Source organism: Salvelinus fontinalis, chromosome 6 (assembly GCF_029448725.1).
Source record: "Salvelinus fontinalis isolate EN_2023a chromosome 6, ASM2944872v1, whole genome shotgun sequence".
NCBI classification, from domain to species: Eukaryota; Metazoa; Chordata; class Actinopteri; order Salmoniformes; family Salmonidae; genus Salvelinus; species Salvelinus fontinalis.
In genome coordinates, this window is record NC_074670.1 from 32,631,023 (window position 1) to 32,649,723 (window position 18,701).

The 18,701-nt window shown below is 43.5% G+C and overlaps 1 protein-coding gene across 2 annotated transcripts; it reads left to right on the forward strand.

The window, feature by feature from the left end:
• The first annotated feature begins 3,785 nt into the window (after positions 1-3,785).
• On the forward strand, positions 3,786-18,637 carry LOC129857699 (cannabinoid receptor 2-like). Of its 2 annotated transcripts, none has more exons than XM_055926198.1 (3): positions 3,786-4,154; positions 11,252-11,357; positions 11,520-18,637. In XM_055926198.1, exons 2-3 carry the CDS (start codon positions 11,285-11,287, stop codon positions 12,617-12,619), a joined length of 1,173 nt encoding a protein of 390 aa, XP_055782173.1. In that variant the 5' UTR covers positions 3,786-4,154; positions 11,252-11,284; the 3' UTR covers positions 12,620-18,637. The 2 variants fall into 2 exon arrangements, with proteins under 2 accessions (XP_055782173.1, XP_055782172.1); XM_055926197.1 differs by having other exon boundaries at positions 3,788-4,154; positions 11,255-11,357; positions 11,520-18,636.
• Positions 18,638-18,701: the final 64 nt, after the last annotated feature.

The window sequence follows — 18,701 nt, forward strand, 5'->3', positions numbered from 1 at the left end:
AAACAACAATAGTGCAAGTCCTAAGATACTACACTAGAAACCACAAAGACCAAATGTATAAACTGTTTGCTGCTATCATACCACTAGGTGTAAATGTGCTGCATTTCCTCTGATAATGGACTGTCCATTTGTACACAGTGTCTGGTTCGTTTTAAGTAATTGCATTTACCATTGCCATGGAGCTCTCTCCAAGCCGTCTGACAGTGACGGTTTATTTCAGGACACGTAAGGAGATCTGCCCTCATTTTATACAATTATAGGAGGATATCTTCTGTTTTCAGAGATGAGAGCAGCACCTCAGACCAGACCTCTATGAAGACAATAAATATGTCTCGCCTGTGTCTGATTTCAGCTTCCATGTTTTACATCAGAGCATGTTATAATCTGTGGTAAAAGTATAGTGATGACAGTATACACTGAGTCTGTGACTTATTATAGAACATATTGTTCTAGATTTTGAAGGCCGGGTTTACGTGTTATATATTTATAGCAGGTCCAAGTCTACGGGACAAAACAATTGTATAATGGTTAGAAGGGATGAATTCCAAATGTGCTCGCCAATGTCAAACACTCATCTGTGTATCTCACTGTAAAAGAGGGTTGTTGCAACATTTTGCCCGTCTATCAAGTCGTACACCTTGAGTGAGTACCCAGTGTGTACTACACACCCCTGTGACAACTCCTTGCAAGGGTTGGGCCTCCTCAGGCCAGAAGCTATGTATAGTATTTAGGTCATTGGGAGGCTCTTCTAGGTCACACAGGAGTATAGAGGAGGTACACACAGGATGTCACATAACCACGTTGTCAAACTCTCCTGACGTGGGAACACAGGCTAACCCTCTCACACTCACCCTATTTTGGGCAAGAGGTTGGGTGTGTTTGTGTAGAATTAATGATGACTACAAATGTATTGTTTAGTGATGCATACAAAGAGCTGAAAGGAAAACCAACAGGCTGTTGCAATTGCGTTTTACATTAGGTAATCTGTTGTAAACAAATGACCAACTGTAATACAATGACTGACTTTGTTCCATTAATCTGAAAGGAGGGAATAGGACACAGTCAGACTACACTTTAAGTGAGAGGTCATATCAGTGCCTTTTTTTCTCTCTTTAAGTGAAGCGGTGGGAGATGGGAAGGAAATGTGATCTTGAGGAGACAGCACTCAATATTATGTCCATAAAAATATAAAACCTGGCCTGAAGCTCTTTTTGATTGAATGTATAAGGAGAAGATACTTTTTGTATTTGGTTCTGGGTTGGGAGACTGTTTATTTCGCTTATTGTATAACATTTAAAATCATTCAATGAATAACCGTAAAAGGTATAGTAGGTGCCAAATGCTGAGCTTGTGCACCTGTTGAGACTGCCAGAAATGAAAAAGTGGAGGAGCCTAGCTGCCTGCTTGTAATCAGATTTCCTCCCTCTCTGCCCAGCCAAATCGGTTAGGTCACTGACAGGGCAGTGGAGAGGAGGATAGTATACTGACTGCCTTTACATCAGACATGGTCGACTCTAGTGAGTGGGTCAATGCCAGACCAGGGCATCTTTTTCAGTCCAAATGTGTTCAATGTATTGTATAACATTCTTCTATGTGTGTTGTAAAGCTAAAAAAATAGTAAAACATGAATTTATATTAGATTGCCTATGGGTAAATTAGGTCTTTTAACCTGATTAGAATATATGAACATATTTTTGATTTAATATGTCCTAAATGACAGTTTCTTAATTTAGATAGACTAATAAAGTATTGTAATTGTCTTCCTGTGGGATTTCTCAAATTTATTATTTCTACGCAACAAACTTCTGCTCGCCTCAATCATACCACTCCCCCTACAAACTTTTACCATTCTTGAGTTACTCCAATAGGTATAGTAGTTTTTGCAGATAGTTTTTCTTCACTCACTGGTTGTTATTGTCGCCCCCTCTTGCTTAAAAACAACATTACATCCTGGTTGTCTCATCGTGCATGGCCAAAATAATTTCAATATTGAGCAATATGCAGGAAATACAACTTTTGCACAATGAGGGGATTCTTGACACAATCATGCCACAAGGGAAGAGAACAAATAAGAGATCATATTCAATTGGGGGTTCGAGCGCTCAGTTGTATAAAAAAAACAATGGTACCATACTGAAGAAAAGGCTGCAGTACTTTAGAATCAATGAAAAGGTTATCATTATCAACCCCTGTGGAGTAAACACAATATTTCATTGCACTTAAAAGGCGATTTCTGCATCACTATTGGCTGGTTTATGGGTAGCCAGAGGTCACAGTCTCGGTCTTTTCTGTTCTTTAACCTTGTTTCTTCACACATCCTGAAACACAGCCCACTCTCACAGTGAGTGCTCTGTCTCCTCCCAAGGCACAATTTTAACTCTTAATGCGCAAATGGAATTGACAAAAGGCAGAAAGCATGAACATGTTAGTACTTCGGGGACTGCAAACAGTCTCTTTTACTGCACATTGGGGAAATGAATAAATGTATAAATATATTGGGGAAATGGAAAGGTGAGGTTGGAGAGATGGGGGTTAGCCAACCTCTCCATTCATGAGTATTATATGTGTTAGGAGGATATTATTTAGGACATTACAGAGTGATGGCCCGCCCTGAAATAAATAATCTCTTTTGACCTTTAATCATGACCTGTACGACTTCAGAACCTGCAGAATTTGTAAATGTAAATATGGATAGTAAAATGTAATGCTCAGCTCCTAAATGTATAGTCTCACTCAGGTGACATAAATGTATGGCTTCCCTTTCTTTTTTACTTCATCCTTCCCCAAGCAGTTTCAGTATATTCTCATCGTAGACCAGTGTCTCACTCTCACTCACTCGCTGACTGGTTCTGGGGAGTGCCTTTATTATTTTATTATTTTAGACTATGATGAGTCCTTTCCCAACAATACAGAGTTACCGGGATCGGACCCTTTTTCCCCCCAATTTTCGCCTAAAATGACATACCCAAATCAAACTGCCTGTAGATCTGAAGCAAGGATATGCAAATTCTTGATACCATTTGAAAGGAAACACTTTGAAGTTTGTGGAAATGTGAAATTAATGTAGGAGAATATAACACATTAGATCTGGTAAAAGATAAGATACTGGGGCGAAGGTTCACCTTCCCAAAGCACACAGACAAGACAACACAGGAGTAGCTTCGGGACAAGTCTCTGAATGTCCTTGAGTGGCTTAGCCAGAGCCCGGACTTGAACCTAATCGAACAACTCTGGAGACCTGAAAAAAGCTGTACAGTGACGCTCCCCATCCAATGAGCTTGAGAGGATCTGCAGAGAAGAATGGGAGAAACTCCCCAAATACAGATGTGCCGAGCTTATAGCATCATACCCAAGAAGATTTGAGGCTCTAATCACTGCCGAATGTGCTTCAACAAAGTACTGAGTACTTATGTAAATGTGATATTTCACTTTATTTTTAATACATTTGCAAAAATGTCTCAACCTATTTTTGCTTTGTCATTATGGGGTATTGTGTATAGATTGAGGGAAAAAAACAATTTAATCAATTTCAGAATAAGGCTGTAACATAACAAAATGTGGAAAAAGTCAAGGGGTCTGAATACTTTCCGAATGCACTGTATATAGGGGTTATAATGATGCTGTCTGATTAGTCTGTGACCCATGTGTTATTTTTTTAATAGCATTTATGAATTGGTACCTCGTTGCATGTTTTAAAGTGACCGTTTAGAACGTATATGTCTGTGAAAGTTGTATTGCCTTGTTGAGTGTCACAACTTAGTTGGCACAGTATGTTTCAACATTTGTGCAGACACTTATGCAAATGTCTCTGTGCGCCAGTAGAGGCTGGTGGGAGGAGCTATAGGAGGACGGGCTGGTTTGGAATAAATAGAACGGAGTCAAACATGTGTTTTCCATATGTTTGATACTGTTCCATTGATTCCATTCCAGCCATTACAATGAGCCCAAAATGCAGAAAGCATGAACATGTTAGTACTTCAGGGACTTTAAAATGGTCAGACATCAGTCTCTCTCTCTCTCTCTCTCTCTGTCACTCTCACTGGTTCTGGGGAGTGGAGTTAAATGGAACTCAGTGGCGCTGTAGCTGAGGTCATCAGTTTGGTCTGTCTTCTTCCTACACCACAACAGAACTGACAGAAAAGCATCCACACAAGGTAAGCACCTGCGTTTATTCTTGTACTATTTTATACTACGATACAGTCCACCCCATATAGGGCAGAAACATTACCTTCTGCTTTCTGAGCATCATAGAGCAAATCATTACTTGCACAATCTGTTTGAAACCTGTTATGAGGAAAATGCTGAACGTGAGAGCATGATTGTTAGGTTCTGAAGTACAAAGCATGCTCTCCTTAGGATTTTGCATGCATTTAGATGTTAGATGATGCTGTCTGATTTTCAGTCTGTGACCCAGATCAGTCTGTGACCCATGTGTTATTTTCTTAATAGCATTTATGAATTGGTACCTCATTGCATGTTTTAAAGTGACTGTTTAAAATGCATCAGTCTGTGAAAGTCTTCTTGCCGTGTTGCAGTATCACGACTCAGTTGACACAGTATGTTTCAACATTTGTTGAAATGTCTCTGTGGTCATACTGTAAATCTAAGATATTACCCATGAGTCCTTACTCAGTAATAGGTTTGTGTACTTTGCATTAATTAAGATATATATGAGTGGTCCAACTACCTTCGAGGGAAAGAAAAGTAGTCTACTGTGACCTGCCAATCAAAAAATATTTCAGTTCCACACAGAGGAGAGAGGAAGCCTGAGGTGGTGTAATAAGCAGAGTGCATATACTCTGCCATCATCTCCCTCAAGCAGATTTAGAAATATTGTCACTAAAGTCAATAAGGGTCTATGTGAAAAGTAATTTACTTCCTATTTCTCCAGCCCCCATATTCCAAAATATACTTTCATAAAGCAGGATATTTGTGATGAAAAAATAATAATGATGATCATTCAGAACCAGATAAAATGAAAACAAAATGTAAGCAAAAAGTGGGGCACTGGTGCAATGCTGAAAAAAAGTGGCCTATTTGTGTGGTTATGAATGTCCTATTTCTATAGAGACAGCACGGCTGTAACTAGAGTTTGAGTTTTAGTGAGGTCCTTTTTGAAAGTTGAAGCTCATTGACTGCATTTCTATACAATTTAAAAACTTTAAAATGCTATTTGGAGAACAGAAAAAACAAATAAATGAACCCAGCCATTATCATCTTGGCTGCTGTAGGTTCATTCACCTAAGTCGATATACAAAAAACACAAATCCAACATTTACTTAGAGCTAACGCTTTGTCATTATGGGGTATTGTGTGTAGATTAATGAGGGGAAATTTTTTTTGAAATACATTTTAGAATAAGGCTGGAATGTAACAAAATGTGGAAAAAGTGAAGGGGCCTGAATACTTTCCAAATGCACTGTATATGGGAGATTGGAAATGATTCAGACAATTATATTGATAGAAGTCACAGTCTATCTGTAACATTAAAGCTGATCTACCCGCTAACATAAAAAAACAATACAAAACCCCCCACAGCCTATTACCTATGCTATTGTAACATTATACCCCTAAAATGGGGGAAATATAAAAAATGATTTACACTGACACGTAGCATCAGCGACGAAGGAAAAAGTATTACATATTTAAGACTGTATCATTTGCATTTTGATTGCATTCTAATGTATGCCTAGGCCTATGAGGGAAGATAGACAATGTGGATATGTTCATATTGAAACATCTCGTTTTTTTCAGTTCCTAACTTGTTTGAGAAGATTAGTACAGATTTTCTCAGGGGACCCCACTTGGGAACAACCGTACTAACCACTCTCTCTGCTTCGTCCTGCATGCATTGCAGCCTGACTCAACCTCACCACCGAGCGCCACATCACTGTCTGTCTCAGTAGCCTACTCTCTGTAAAGCAAGGTTATTATGAGAACTTAGTAGCATATTTTTTGCTCCTGTTGAGGTAGGCTCCATTTAACGTTAGCTTCTGACTTCATCCTTATAGCCGGTTAAGTAGTACTAACCAAAGCCATTCAACGTTACTGCAATAGAAGTCTCTGCCAGCAGATAGCCAGCTGACTGACATACATTACATTACCAAAAGTATGTGGACACCTGCTCATCAAACATCTCATTCCAAAATCATGGGCATTAATATGGAGTTGGTCCACTTTTCTGGGAGGGCTTTCCACTAGAATTTGGAACATTACTGCGGGGACTTGCTTCCATTCAGCCACAAGAGCATTAGTGAGCTCGGGCACTGATTTTGGGTGATTAGACTTGTCTCGCAGACGGCGTTCCAATTCATCCCAAAGGTGTTCGATGGGGTTGAGGTCAGGGCTCTGTGCAGGCCAGTCAAATTCTTCCACATTGATCTCGACAAAACATTTCTGTATGGATCTCGCTTTGTGCATGGGGGCATTGTCATGCTGAAACAGGAAAGGGCCTACCCCAAACTGTTGCCACAAAGTTGGAAGCACAGAATTATCTAGAATGTCATTGTATGCTGTAGCTTTAAGATTTCCCTTCACTGGAACTTTGGGGCCTAGCCCAAAACATAAAAACAGCCCCAAACCATTATTCCTCCTCCACCAAACTTTACAGTTGACACTATACATTGGGGCAGGTGGCGTTCTCCTAGCATCCGCCAAACCCAGATTTGTACGTCGGACTGCCAGATGGTGAAGCGTGATTCCTCACTCCAGAGAACGCGTTTCCATTGCTCCGGAGTCCAGCTGGTGGAGAGCTTCACACAACTCCAGCTGACGCTTGACATTGCACATGGTGATCTTAGGCTACTCGGCCATGGATTCCAAATTCATGAAGCTCCCGACGAACAGTTCTTGTGCTGACATTGCTTCCAGAGGCAGTTTAGAACTTGGTAGTGAGTGTTGCAACCGAGGACAGATGATTTTTACGCGCTACAAGCTTCAGCACTCAGCGGTACCGTTCTGTGTGCTTGTGTGGCCTACCACTTCACGGCTGAACTGTTGTTGCTCCTAGACGTTTCCACTTCACAATAACAGCACTTACAATTGACCGGGGCAGCTCTAGCAGGGCAGAAATTTGACGAACTGACTTGTTGGAAAGGTGGCATCCTATGACGGTGCCACTTTGAAAGTCACTGAGCTCTTCAGTAAGGCCATTCTACTGCCAATGTTTGTTTATGGAGATTGCATGGGTGAGTGCTCGATTTTATACACCGGTCAGCTACTGGTGTGGCTGATATAGCAGAATCCACTAATTTGAAGGGGTGTCCAAATACTTTTGTATATAGAATGCGTTTTGAACGTATTCAGACCCCTTGACTTTTTCCACATTTTGTTACGTTACAACCTTATTCTAAAATGGATTAAATAAAAACATTCCTTATCAATCTACACACAATACACTTTAATGACAAAGCAAAAACAGGTTTTTAGAATTTTTTGCTCATGTATTAAAAATAAAAACAGAAATACCTTATTTACAGAAGTATTCAGCCCCTTTGCTATGAGATTCGAAATTGAGCTCAGGTGCAGCCTGATTCCATTGATCATCCTTGAGATGTTTCTACAACTTGATTGGAGTCCACCTGTGGTAAATTTAATTGATTGGACATGATTTGGAAAGGCACACACACCTGTCTATTTAAAGGTCCCACAGTTGACAGTGCATGTCAGAGCAAAACCCAATCCATGAGGTCGAAGGAAGTGTCCGTGGAACTCCGAGTCAGGATTGTGACGAGGAACAAATCTGGGGAAGGGTACCAAAACATTTCTGCAGCATTGAAGGTCCCCAAGAACACAGTGGCCTCCATCAGTTTGGAACCACCAAGACTCTTCCTAGAGCTGGCCTCCCGGCCAAACTGAGCAATTGGGGGAGAACGGCCATGGTTAGGGAGGTGGCCAAGAACCTGATGGTCACTCTGACAGAGCTCCAGAGTTCCTTTGTGGAGATGGGAGAACCTTCCAGAAAGACAACCATCTCTGCAGCACTCCACAAATCTGGCCTTTATGGTAGAGTGGCCAGATGGAAACCACTCCTCAGTAAAAGGCACATGACAGCCCGCTTGGAGTTTGCCAAAAGGCACCTAAAGACTCTCAGACCATGAGAAACGAGATTCTCTGGTCTAATGAAACAAAGATTGAACTCTTTGGCGTGAATGCCAAGCGTCATGTCTGGAGGAAACGTGGCCCACATCCCTACAGTGAAGCATGGCGGTGACAGCATCATGCTGTGGGGATGTTTTTCAGCGGCAGGGAATAGGAGATTAGTTAGGATCGAGGGAAAGATGAACAGAGCAAAGTGCAAAAAGATTCTTGATGAATACCTTCTCCAGAGCGCGCAGGACCTCAGACTGGGGTGAAGGTTCACCTTCCAACAAGTACAACGACCCAAAGCACACAGCCAAGACAACGCAGGAGTGGCTTTGAATGTCCTTGAGTGGCCCAGCAGAGCCCGGACTTGAACCCTGATCGAACATCTCTGGAGAGACCTGAAAATAGCTGTGCAGCGACAAGAAGAATGGGAGAAACTCCACAGATACAGGTTGGCTAGCTAGTAGCGTCATACCTAAGGCTGTAATCGCTGCCAAAGGTGCTTCAACAAAGTACTGATCAATTAATCTGAATACTCATGTAAATGTGCAAGGTTTTTTTTGTATTATAAATTAGCAAAAATGTCTTAACTTGTATTTGCTTTGTCATTATGGGGTATTGTGTGTAGATTGATTTAGGGAAAATCAATTAATCAATTTTAACGCACTTATAACGCACTTAGAATAAGGCAGTAACGTAGCAAAGTGTGGAAAAAGTAATGGGGTCTGAATACTTTCCGAATGAACTGTATAGTGCATCTATAAGTGCGTATTTACCAGTTGTGCGCTCATTCTTCAGAGTCGGTTTTTGTTTGTAGACACGGCAGTAGTAGCGGGAGGGTCAAATTGACAAAATTGCCTTTTGTCCGGCGTCTCGCAAACAGCGTTTTCTTCTTCGTGTGGCTTTCTGGCAGACTAGATGCTGTGTTGCGAATTGCTGCTTTTCGCAGGTCGGAGTGCGGATTGCACACTTAAATTACACTCCCATCTAACCCTGCACCTATACACTATCCCTAAATGATCATACACCAGGATCATGCACCATTGGCCTGGGAGGCTGGAACCCCTTCTCTCAAAACCTCCTGTAGATCTGCTGCTTGAAAATCTTTCACCCAAATCAGCTCAGTTTAGTTGATCACCATGGCTATAAACACAATACATCCAACCTTACTCATCCTCTCTGGATCCCTCTCTTCAGGCCTACTCACTGGGGGGCTCCCAGTCGAGTCACTCACCCTATCCTCTACTCTCTTCACTGCCACAGCACAGGAAACTTTCTGTCCCACTGTAACTCTGGCAATCTCAACCTGTCTCTCTTACACAGGGCACTTTGGATCATCTGCTGCATGGACACCCCCACAGTTGTCACACAGTGTTTTCTCTATCCCAACTGTACACTTCCTCTGACTATGTCCTCCTAAACATTTCTCACATCATGGGAACTCCCTTCTACACACTGCTGCAACATGTTCAAATTATTGGCACCTAAATCACTGTAGCAGGTTCGTAACATAGGCCCTCACAGGATAGCAAATATAACTTAACCTCTGTGTCAAAGCTCAACAAGACAGACAAGGTATTCTCAGTCTCGCCAAAAGGCGGGTGTCACAAACACCATTCATTTGATCCACCTCTACAATCAACGCTACCCCACTGATCAGTCCTTTTAGCGGCGCCCTGCCCCAGAGAGCAAAGCACTACACAGGTTGAGCCCTGAGTCGCGTGATGCACAGCGCCCGCTTCCACTGGGCAGAGGATGCACAAAAACTAAAATAATTTAACTTCTCAAAACTTTCACAGTTCTAAACATTCCCAGTTTGTCCTTAATCCCAGTTTGACACAAGGCCAAAAAGCAGGAATCCATCCAAAAATCTCACTCTTACCGGTCCAAAATCATATCCGGCAGGATTCACAGAGCAAACAGTTGGAAGTCTCTACCACACCTGTCGCTGCAGGTAGGCCCATTTCATCACACTTCATCTGGCTCAATTTAAGAGCGCCGACTGACTTCATTTCGAGATCCTAAAGGTTCTCAAGGGAACATGTAGACTTATAAGTAAGTTTACTTGGTTTGTATTCAGGAGACAAATGATCTATTCTGCACTTCTGCATTAAGGAGTAGAGGGGTGTGCAGTGAGTTTGCACAACGTCAGCAGCATCTCTAGACTAGTTGCCTATTGAGCCGACAAATCAGCTCAAAGTAATTTTAATTTTGGAAATATGTTCATAAGTATTCCCATGCATATAGAGAGAGACATACACTGAGTGTACAACACATTAGGAATACCGTCCTAATATTGCGTTGCAAAAGGGGGGCCCTCAGAACAGCCTCAATTCGTCGGGGCATGGATTCAAAGTGTCAAAAGCGTTCCCCAGGGATGCTGACCCAATGCTTCCCACAATTGTGTCAATTTGGCTACATGTCCTTTGGGGGACCATTCTTGATACACACAAGAAACTGTTGAGCTTGAAAGGTGAGAGATATCTAGAGGTATCTTTATGTCTATTGACAATGCGTTTGTTTTTACCGTGCCTCTTGAGGTGGGCTAGAAGGGATGGATTTTTCTCTGCTGTAAATAGACTATAGAGTATTGTTTTGAGGTGATAAAACAGGTCCCCGTGTTTAAATGGTTATGTTTCCCGCAGAATGTCTGAAGCTTGTTTTTGGTGGATTTCATTTTCTGCTAATAGGAATATATTTTTAACACAGGGACCTGTTTCATCACTTCAAAACAATACTCTGTCTATTTACAGCAGAGAAAAAAATATAAACGATAATAAAAAAATAGGACAATAATTGGTTTTGAATTAAACAAGCCATTTATTAGCACATTTTCGCCATAAAGAGACCCTGAAATGATTCAGGAAGGAGGCAATTAGGAGGCAACTCTCTCACAAGACATTGGAGGAAATGGTCAGAGGTTCCTCCCCTTGGACCGTCTCCTCCGATGCGTTTTTAGAAGGATGCGAGGAACGGGCATGTGAAAAATCAAGGAAGTACAATTTGAGATGCACCATGCAGGAAATTCTGTTTAAGCAATCAGAGATAATGTCTCCATCCAGTGGTCACATTTGGTACTGTCTGATGACTTGTGACCCATCTGCATTTCTATGGGTATGTACAGTATGAGAACAATGTTCATACATTTCCCCTCTGCACCTCTAAGTAGATCTCAGAGCTAACCCCTGACCTGTAAGAGATGGATGGATGGGACGAACCTGTAGGGTCCATGATGCCCAAAGACAATGGCAGCACCGCCACATTACCTCTGGGTATGTATATTAGAATATTGTCATCATATTTTAAATATAATAACTTTGTAATAGAGACGCATGAAATATAAGGATGATAATGATTGGTAATGTGAGTTGACATTGGCTGCCATACAACATAAGCCAATCACTGATGTCTGAATTGTGTTCCTGTGTCAACAGTCAATCGGTCCTGTGCGGACCTGAAGTGCTATATGGTTCTGTTCGAGGTGGAGAAGACAGCCATCGGCTCCATCTGTTTCCTGGCCGGACCCTTCACTTTCCTGGAGAATGCTTTGGTCCTGGGTGTGATCGCCGCCACGGCCGCCCTGCGCCAGCGCCCCTCCTACCTCTTCATCGGCAGCCTGGCCCTGGCCGACATCTTTGCCAGCTGCTTCTTCACCACCAGCTTCCTGGACTTCCACCTGTTCCACCGCCTTGACGGCCCCATCGCCTACCTCTTCAAGCTGGGCGGGGTGACGATGGCTTTCACCGGCTCGGTGGGTAGTCTTCTGCTGACTGCTCTGGACCGCTATCTGTGTATACATCAGGCGTCGAGTTATAAAGTGGTGTTGACGCGCCACAGGGCCCTGTTGGCTCTCCTTGCCCTGTGGAGCGCCACCATCCTCATCTCCTTCCTCCCTCTGATGGGCTGGAGGTGCCCCACAGGGCTCAGCCCGCCCTGCTCGCGCCTCTTCCCATACATCGACCACCGCTATCTGGCCTGCTGGGTCAGCTTCATCCTGGTGCTGCTGTCACTCATCCTGAGCGCCTACGCCCTGATCCTGTGGAGGGCCAATCGGCATGAGTCCTCCATGACGGGCCTCCAGGGGGCGCCTACCGGTGGTCAGGCCCGCATGCGGCTGGACATCCGATTGGCACGTACCCTGGGCCTGATTCTGCTCATCATGGTGGGTTGTTGGCTGCCGACCCTCTCCTTCATGTTGGCAGATGTCTCGGTGCAGCTCACACACGCCCAGCAGAGGGCCTTTGCTTTCTGCAGCACCATGTGCCTGGTCAACTCAGCCGTCAACCCACTGCTGTATGCCCTGCGCTGCCGGGAGCTGAGGGTGGCACTGATGCGGCTGTTGGGGGGCCTGAGTGAGGGGCTGGGGTGCTGCCAGAGGCACGTGGGGGTAGACTCGACCACTACCCTTCCCTTAGGCGAGGGCAACAGCTGTAGCGCGCACTCCGAGAGTGAGGCGCCCAGACTCGTTAGCTGCCGACCGAACACAGTCTCAGAAATGGTTGGCAAGAAGCAGCTGGACATGACTGGAAAATGAGAAGGGGTGAGAGGCTTACTGTATATCAGGGTTATTGTAGTGGGGTGTTCTGAACTTGTGTTTCTTCTGTTGTGTTCATAGCGATGAGGAGGTAATGTCTCTAAAATGAACTGTGATAACAGGGACTAAAACAAAGATATAGACCATGTTACCATAAATTGTGTTGACCCACCTACAAGCAAAGTCACTCCAAGATAATATTATTTTATTATTTGTCCAAGGGAATTATTGTTATTAGGGGAATTATCCCAAATTAACACCTTTGGGAAAAGAACAGCATTGTTGATGTTGGCAGTGCAAATGTAGATGGCTATCTGTATCCTATGCTTGTTTTAGCTTGAGTGTTTGTCCTTTAGCATCCAGAAGAGGATCCTGCCGGGTTCCCATCTGCACATATATACCTGTCCTGAACAGAGGCCCTGTGGATTGTAAACAATGTTTTCCACATGTGACTGCAAGCAGTGTCGAGATCAGAGGTGTGGGCAAGGCTGAGCCTGGGTGGGTCCACTCGGGGAAAAAAAGAGGTCCACTCAGATTTTGTATTATTTAAAAAAAAAAAAATGTTTATGCTCTTTACTTGTCAGTGTTCCTAATGGGATATTATTTGTCTTTTTACCTAAATACGCAAACACTATTAGAATTCATACCAAGCAGTGCACTGGGTTAGTCAGATTTGATTAAATATAACAAAACAGATGACCTGGAATGACATCACTTGCCAAAAAGAACTAACTGAAAGCCACACCCCCAATGAGCAATGAATATGACTGCATTGAGGCATATGTCACTGTGCTTCTATGGCTATATGCACCATGCCACTACCTATTTCATTTGTTCATTTAGCAAACAAGCTCAAAATCCAGCGCCTTTATCACATTCTACACACCTATATTTGAGCTTTAATGAGCTTTAAAAATTAAATTCTACATTTTCTCTCAGCCTCATGGCAAAATGTGTAGAATAGCATGAGATTGGCTAAAAAAAAAAACTGCACATTTTCCCCTCTACCCTATGGCAAAATGTGTAAAATAAAATTGGGGGCCCAGACAGATTTCTACAGGCCCAACCAACAACAGATTTCTGGCTACGCCACTGGTCGAGATAGGTGGGGCACAGTTTAGAAAGATAGGGAGTCACACAACACAGAGACGAGAACACTCTTTTCTATAGAAACTATAGTTCACAAGTAATTTCAGTAGATCAATCACAAAACAATCAAACACAAAGGTAGATGTTTTATCTTGTTATCAAAATAACATTTTATTTGTCACATGCTTCTTAATCAACAGGTGTAGACTAACAGTGAAATGCTTACCCACGGGTCCTTTTCCAACAATGCAGAGTTAAAGATAAAAATAGAATAGTGATATGAGGAATAAATACACAGTGAATAATGAATAACAATAACGAGTTAAAACGAGTCGATGTGCGGGGGTACTAGTCTAAGCTCTAAGCCATTTAAAGTATGCCTGGGCATACATACATATATATATATATATATATATATATTCCTTAATTAGTCAATCGATGTCTTCTCTTCAGCTCCCAGTCTCCTGTTAAAGTGACAAACTGCACTGCTGCTTTACTGTGCAGCATTTGAAACAAAGTGTTGTGTGTTTATAGTCCCCCCCTCCCTCAAGAGGACAATCCTTCTGAACACAGATGACAGCCTGGAGACAGGGAGTCTGCCATTTCAGGTCAGAAAACAGTGGGAAAAACAGACAGACAGCATGGTTTATGTGAGATGGCAGAGACTAGATAGAGAGAAAGACAGTCATTTCTGGGTAACAATTAAGTACCTTACTGTGATTGTTTTCTATTAAAATGGTCAAAAATAAACAAAAATAGCTTCTTAGCTAAGAGCAATTTCTGAAGAAAGACTTTTGCTACGACTGTCTGGGAGTGGTCTGAATGGGGGGGGGGGGGGACTGAAAACTAGCTCTTGTTGGCAGAGAGGTTTGGCACTCTCTTATGAACTCAGCAAAAAACAAATGTCCCTTTTTCAGGACCCTGTCTTTCAAAGATAATTCGTAAAAATCCAAATAACTTCACAGATCTTCATTGTAAAGGGATTGTTCAATGTAACAAACAATTAATGAACAAGCACCTGTGGAACGGTCGTTAAGACACTAACAGCTTACAGGCGGTAGGCAATTAAGGTCATAGTTATGAAAACTTAGGACACTACATAGGCCTTTCTACTGACTCTGAATAACACCAAAAGAAAAATGGCCAGGGTCCCTGCTCATCTGCGTGAACGTGCCTTAGGCATGCTGCAAGGAGGCACGAGGACTGCACGTGGCCAATAAATTGCAATGTCTGTACTGTGAAACGCCTAAGACAGCGCTACAGGGAGACAGGACGGACAGCTGATCGTCCTCGCAGTGGCAGACCACATGTAACAACACCTGCACAGGATCGGTACATCTGAACATCACACCTGCGGGACAGGCACAGGATGGCAACAACAACTGCCCGAGTTACACCAGGAACGCACAATCCCTCCACCAGTGCTCAGACTGTCCGCAATAGGCTGAGAGAGCTGGACTGAGGGCTTGTAGGCCTGTTGTAAGGCAGGTCCTCACCAGACATCACCGGCAACAACGTCGCCTATGGGCACAAACCCACCGTCACTGGACCAGACAGGACTGGCAAAAAGTGCTCTTCACTGACGAGTCGCGGTTTTGTCTCACCAGGGATGATGGTCGGATTCACATTTATCGTTGAAGGAATGAGCATTACACCGAGGCCTGTACTCTGGAGCGATTTGGAGGTGGAGGGTCCGTCATGGTCTTGGGCGGTGTGTCACAGCATCATCGGATGCGTGATTTCCTGCAAGACAGGAATGTCAGTGTTCTGCCATGACAAGCGAAGGGCCCGGATCTCAATCCCATTGAGCACGTCTGGGACCTGTTGGATCGAAGGGTGAGGGCTAGGGCCATTCCCCCCAGAAATGTCCGGGAACTTGCAGGTGCTTTGGTGGAAGAGTGGGGTAACATCTCACAGCAAGAACTGGCAAATCTGGTGCAGTCCATGAGGAGGAGATGCATTGCAGTATTAAATGCAGCTGGTGGCCACACCAGATACTGACTGTTACTTTTGATTTTGACCCCCCCTTTGTTCAGGGACACATTATTCCATTTCTGTTAGTCACATGTCTGTGGAACTTGATCAGTTTACGTCTCAGTTGTTGAATCTTGTTATGTTCATACAAATATTTACCCATGTTAAGTTTGCTGAAAATAAATGCAGCCGACAGTGAGAGGACATTTCTTTTTTTGATGAGTTTAGATGGATTGTCTGACAATGTCACAAATTACAGTAGGTGCAGGCATCGATGTGGCCGGAACGACTTTGTGATCTCACTCTCTGTACCAGAAATGACTGGGTGATCTCATTCTCTGTAGGCCGCTGGGCCAGACAGAATACCAGGATGCTTACTTAGTGCATGTGCTGACCAGCTGGCAATTGTCTTCACTGACATTTTTAACCTCTCTCTTACCCAGTCTGTAATACCAGCTTGTTTCAAGCAGACCACCATAGTCCTCTTGCCCAAGAACGCCAAGGTAACCTACCTAAATGACTATCGCCCACGTAGCACTCACAGCTATAGCCATGAAATACGTTAAAAGGCTGGTTTGGCTCACATCAACACCATCATCCCAGATACCTCCAATTCGCATACCACCCCAACAGATCCACAGATGACCCAATCTCTATTGCACTCCACACTGCCCTCACCCACCTGGACAAAAGGAATACCTATGTAAGAATGCTGTTCGTTGATTACAGCTCAGCATTCAACACCATAGTCCCCTCCAAGCTCATCACCAAGCTCAGGACCATGGGACGGAACATCTCCCCCTGCAACTGGATCCTGGACTTTCTGACGGGTAGGCAACAGTGAGGGTAGGCAACAACACATCTGCAACGCTGACCATCGACACGGGGGCACCTCAAGGGTCTGTGCTTAGTCCCCTCCTGTACTGGGAGTTCACCCACAACTGCGTGTTCGCACACGACTCCAACACCATCATTAAGTTTGCTGATGACGCGACGGTGGTAGGACTGATCAACAACGACGATGAGGCAGCCTTTAGGGAGGAGGTCAGAGACCTGGCAGTGTGGTGCCAGGACAACAACCTCTCCCTCAATATCAGCAAGACAAAGGAGCTAAGCGTAGACGACAGGAAACAGAGGGGCAAGCACGCCCCCATCCACATTGATGGGGCTGTAGTGGAGCGGGTCGAGAGAGTCTACATCACTAAGGAACTAACATGGTCTACACACACCCACACCATTGTGAAGAGAGAACGACAGCGCCTCTCCCCCCTCAGGAGGCGAAAAACATTTGGCATGGGCTCAAAAAGTTCTACAGCTGCACCATTGATAGCATCTTGACTAGCTGCATCACCGCTTGGCATGGCAACTGCAAGGCACCGGACCAAAAGGCACTACAGAGGGTGGTGAGTACGGCCCAGTACATCACTAGGGGCAAGCTCCCTGCCATTCAGGACCTTTATACCAGGCGGTGTCAGAGGAAAGCCCCAAAAATTGTCAAAGACTCCAGCCATCCAAGCCACAGACTGTTTTCTCTGCTACCGCACGGCAAGCGTTACCATTGCACTAAGACTGGAACCAACAGGACCCCGAACAGCTTCTATCCCCACGCCATAAGACTGTTAAACAAGACTGCTAAATAGCTAATCAAATGGCTACCCAGACTACCTGAATTGACCCTTTTTGAACTAACTATCTTGCACTGATACACACTGGACACTACCTACACACATACTTACACTCACACCCCAACACACACACATACACATTAACACACTAAATATGTCCACGCACAACATGCATACTGATGCCACACACACATACTCACGCGTTCACACTCACCACATGCGCTGCTACTGCTTCACATACGCTGCTGCTACAGCTCAGTCTATTATCTATCCTGTTGCCTAGTCACTTTACCCTTACCTATGTGTACATAGCTACCTCAATTTCCTGGTACCCCTGCACAGCGACTCGGTCCTGGTACTCCCTGGTATATAGCCATGTTATTGTTATTCACTGTTTATTGATTCCTTGTCTCACTATTTCTAGTTTTACTTCTTTATCTTCAGCTGCATTGTTGGGAAAAGACCTGTAAGTACGAATTTCACTGTTAGTCTACACCTGTCGTTTACAAAGCATGTGACAAAGACAAATTGATTTGAAGCAGTGTTTTGTTATGATTCTGAACGGTCAGATAGCAAGTAACAATGACAAGAAGCTGCCATGTGTGGAATCGTAGGTTGCTCATTTCAGCTAGATGCATCTTGTTCTTGCTACCATGTCTTATTTTGCGGTGTTTTGACTTATTTCATGTCAATGTTAATACGGCTCAAATTCACCAGCTAGCTAACCAACAACTGTAAAAATGTATTTGAGAGACAATAAGTGCTCATTGTGCAAATGTATTTGTTTTCAATAAACATTTGGTGATGATGTAGATAAATGTTGTCAACAATGTAAGCCAACCCCATCTGTTTTGCCCCATAGTTGCACATGTGTCGGTTTTGTTGCTAAACAACCAACCCATCTATTGGTCTATTAACTCATTTACCGCCTGGGGATGTCACCATGCAGGCAGGCCAAAACGCCATCCCAGCAAAAATGTATTTTCAAACAGCTCTTCCACTAAAAGGGCATTATCATAAATTTAACAATTTCACAGTATTATTCCAACCTCAGTGTGGAAATATATATTATATATATAAAATACAACGGGAAATCAAGTTTGACTGCACTGGGCCTTTAAGGGAATGTGGCACACAAGATGACCACAGATAATGAATCCATGTCAATACATAAAGCATGTCCCTCCCAGGTACTAGGGACCAGAAACCCAATGGATAACTCACTAATGATTTCACTTCAATGTTTATGTGTAACCATACATTAAATGTTACACTCTGAATAAAAAATATGAGGATATATGAATCTAAAAAACACACATTCAATTGCTCAGCAGGAAAAGAACACAAAGTCTGTGATCTACATTGCGCCAGGCCCCACTAACGCTTTGTGGGGG

What these genes read in the sequence shown, in the direction of transcription:
- LOC129857699 (XM_055926198.1), top strand. Translation starts at nt 11,285, where the DNA reads ATGGATGGATGGGACGAACCTGTAGGGTCCATGATGCCCAAAGACAAT. An exon ending in CACCGCCACATTACCTCTGG is followed by an intron (nt 11,358 to 11,519) that starts GTATGTATATTA and finishes CTGTGTCAACAG; the next exon opens with TCAATCGGTCCTGTGCGGAC.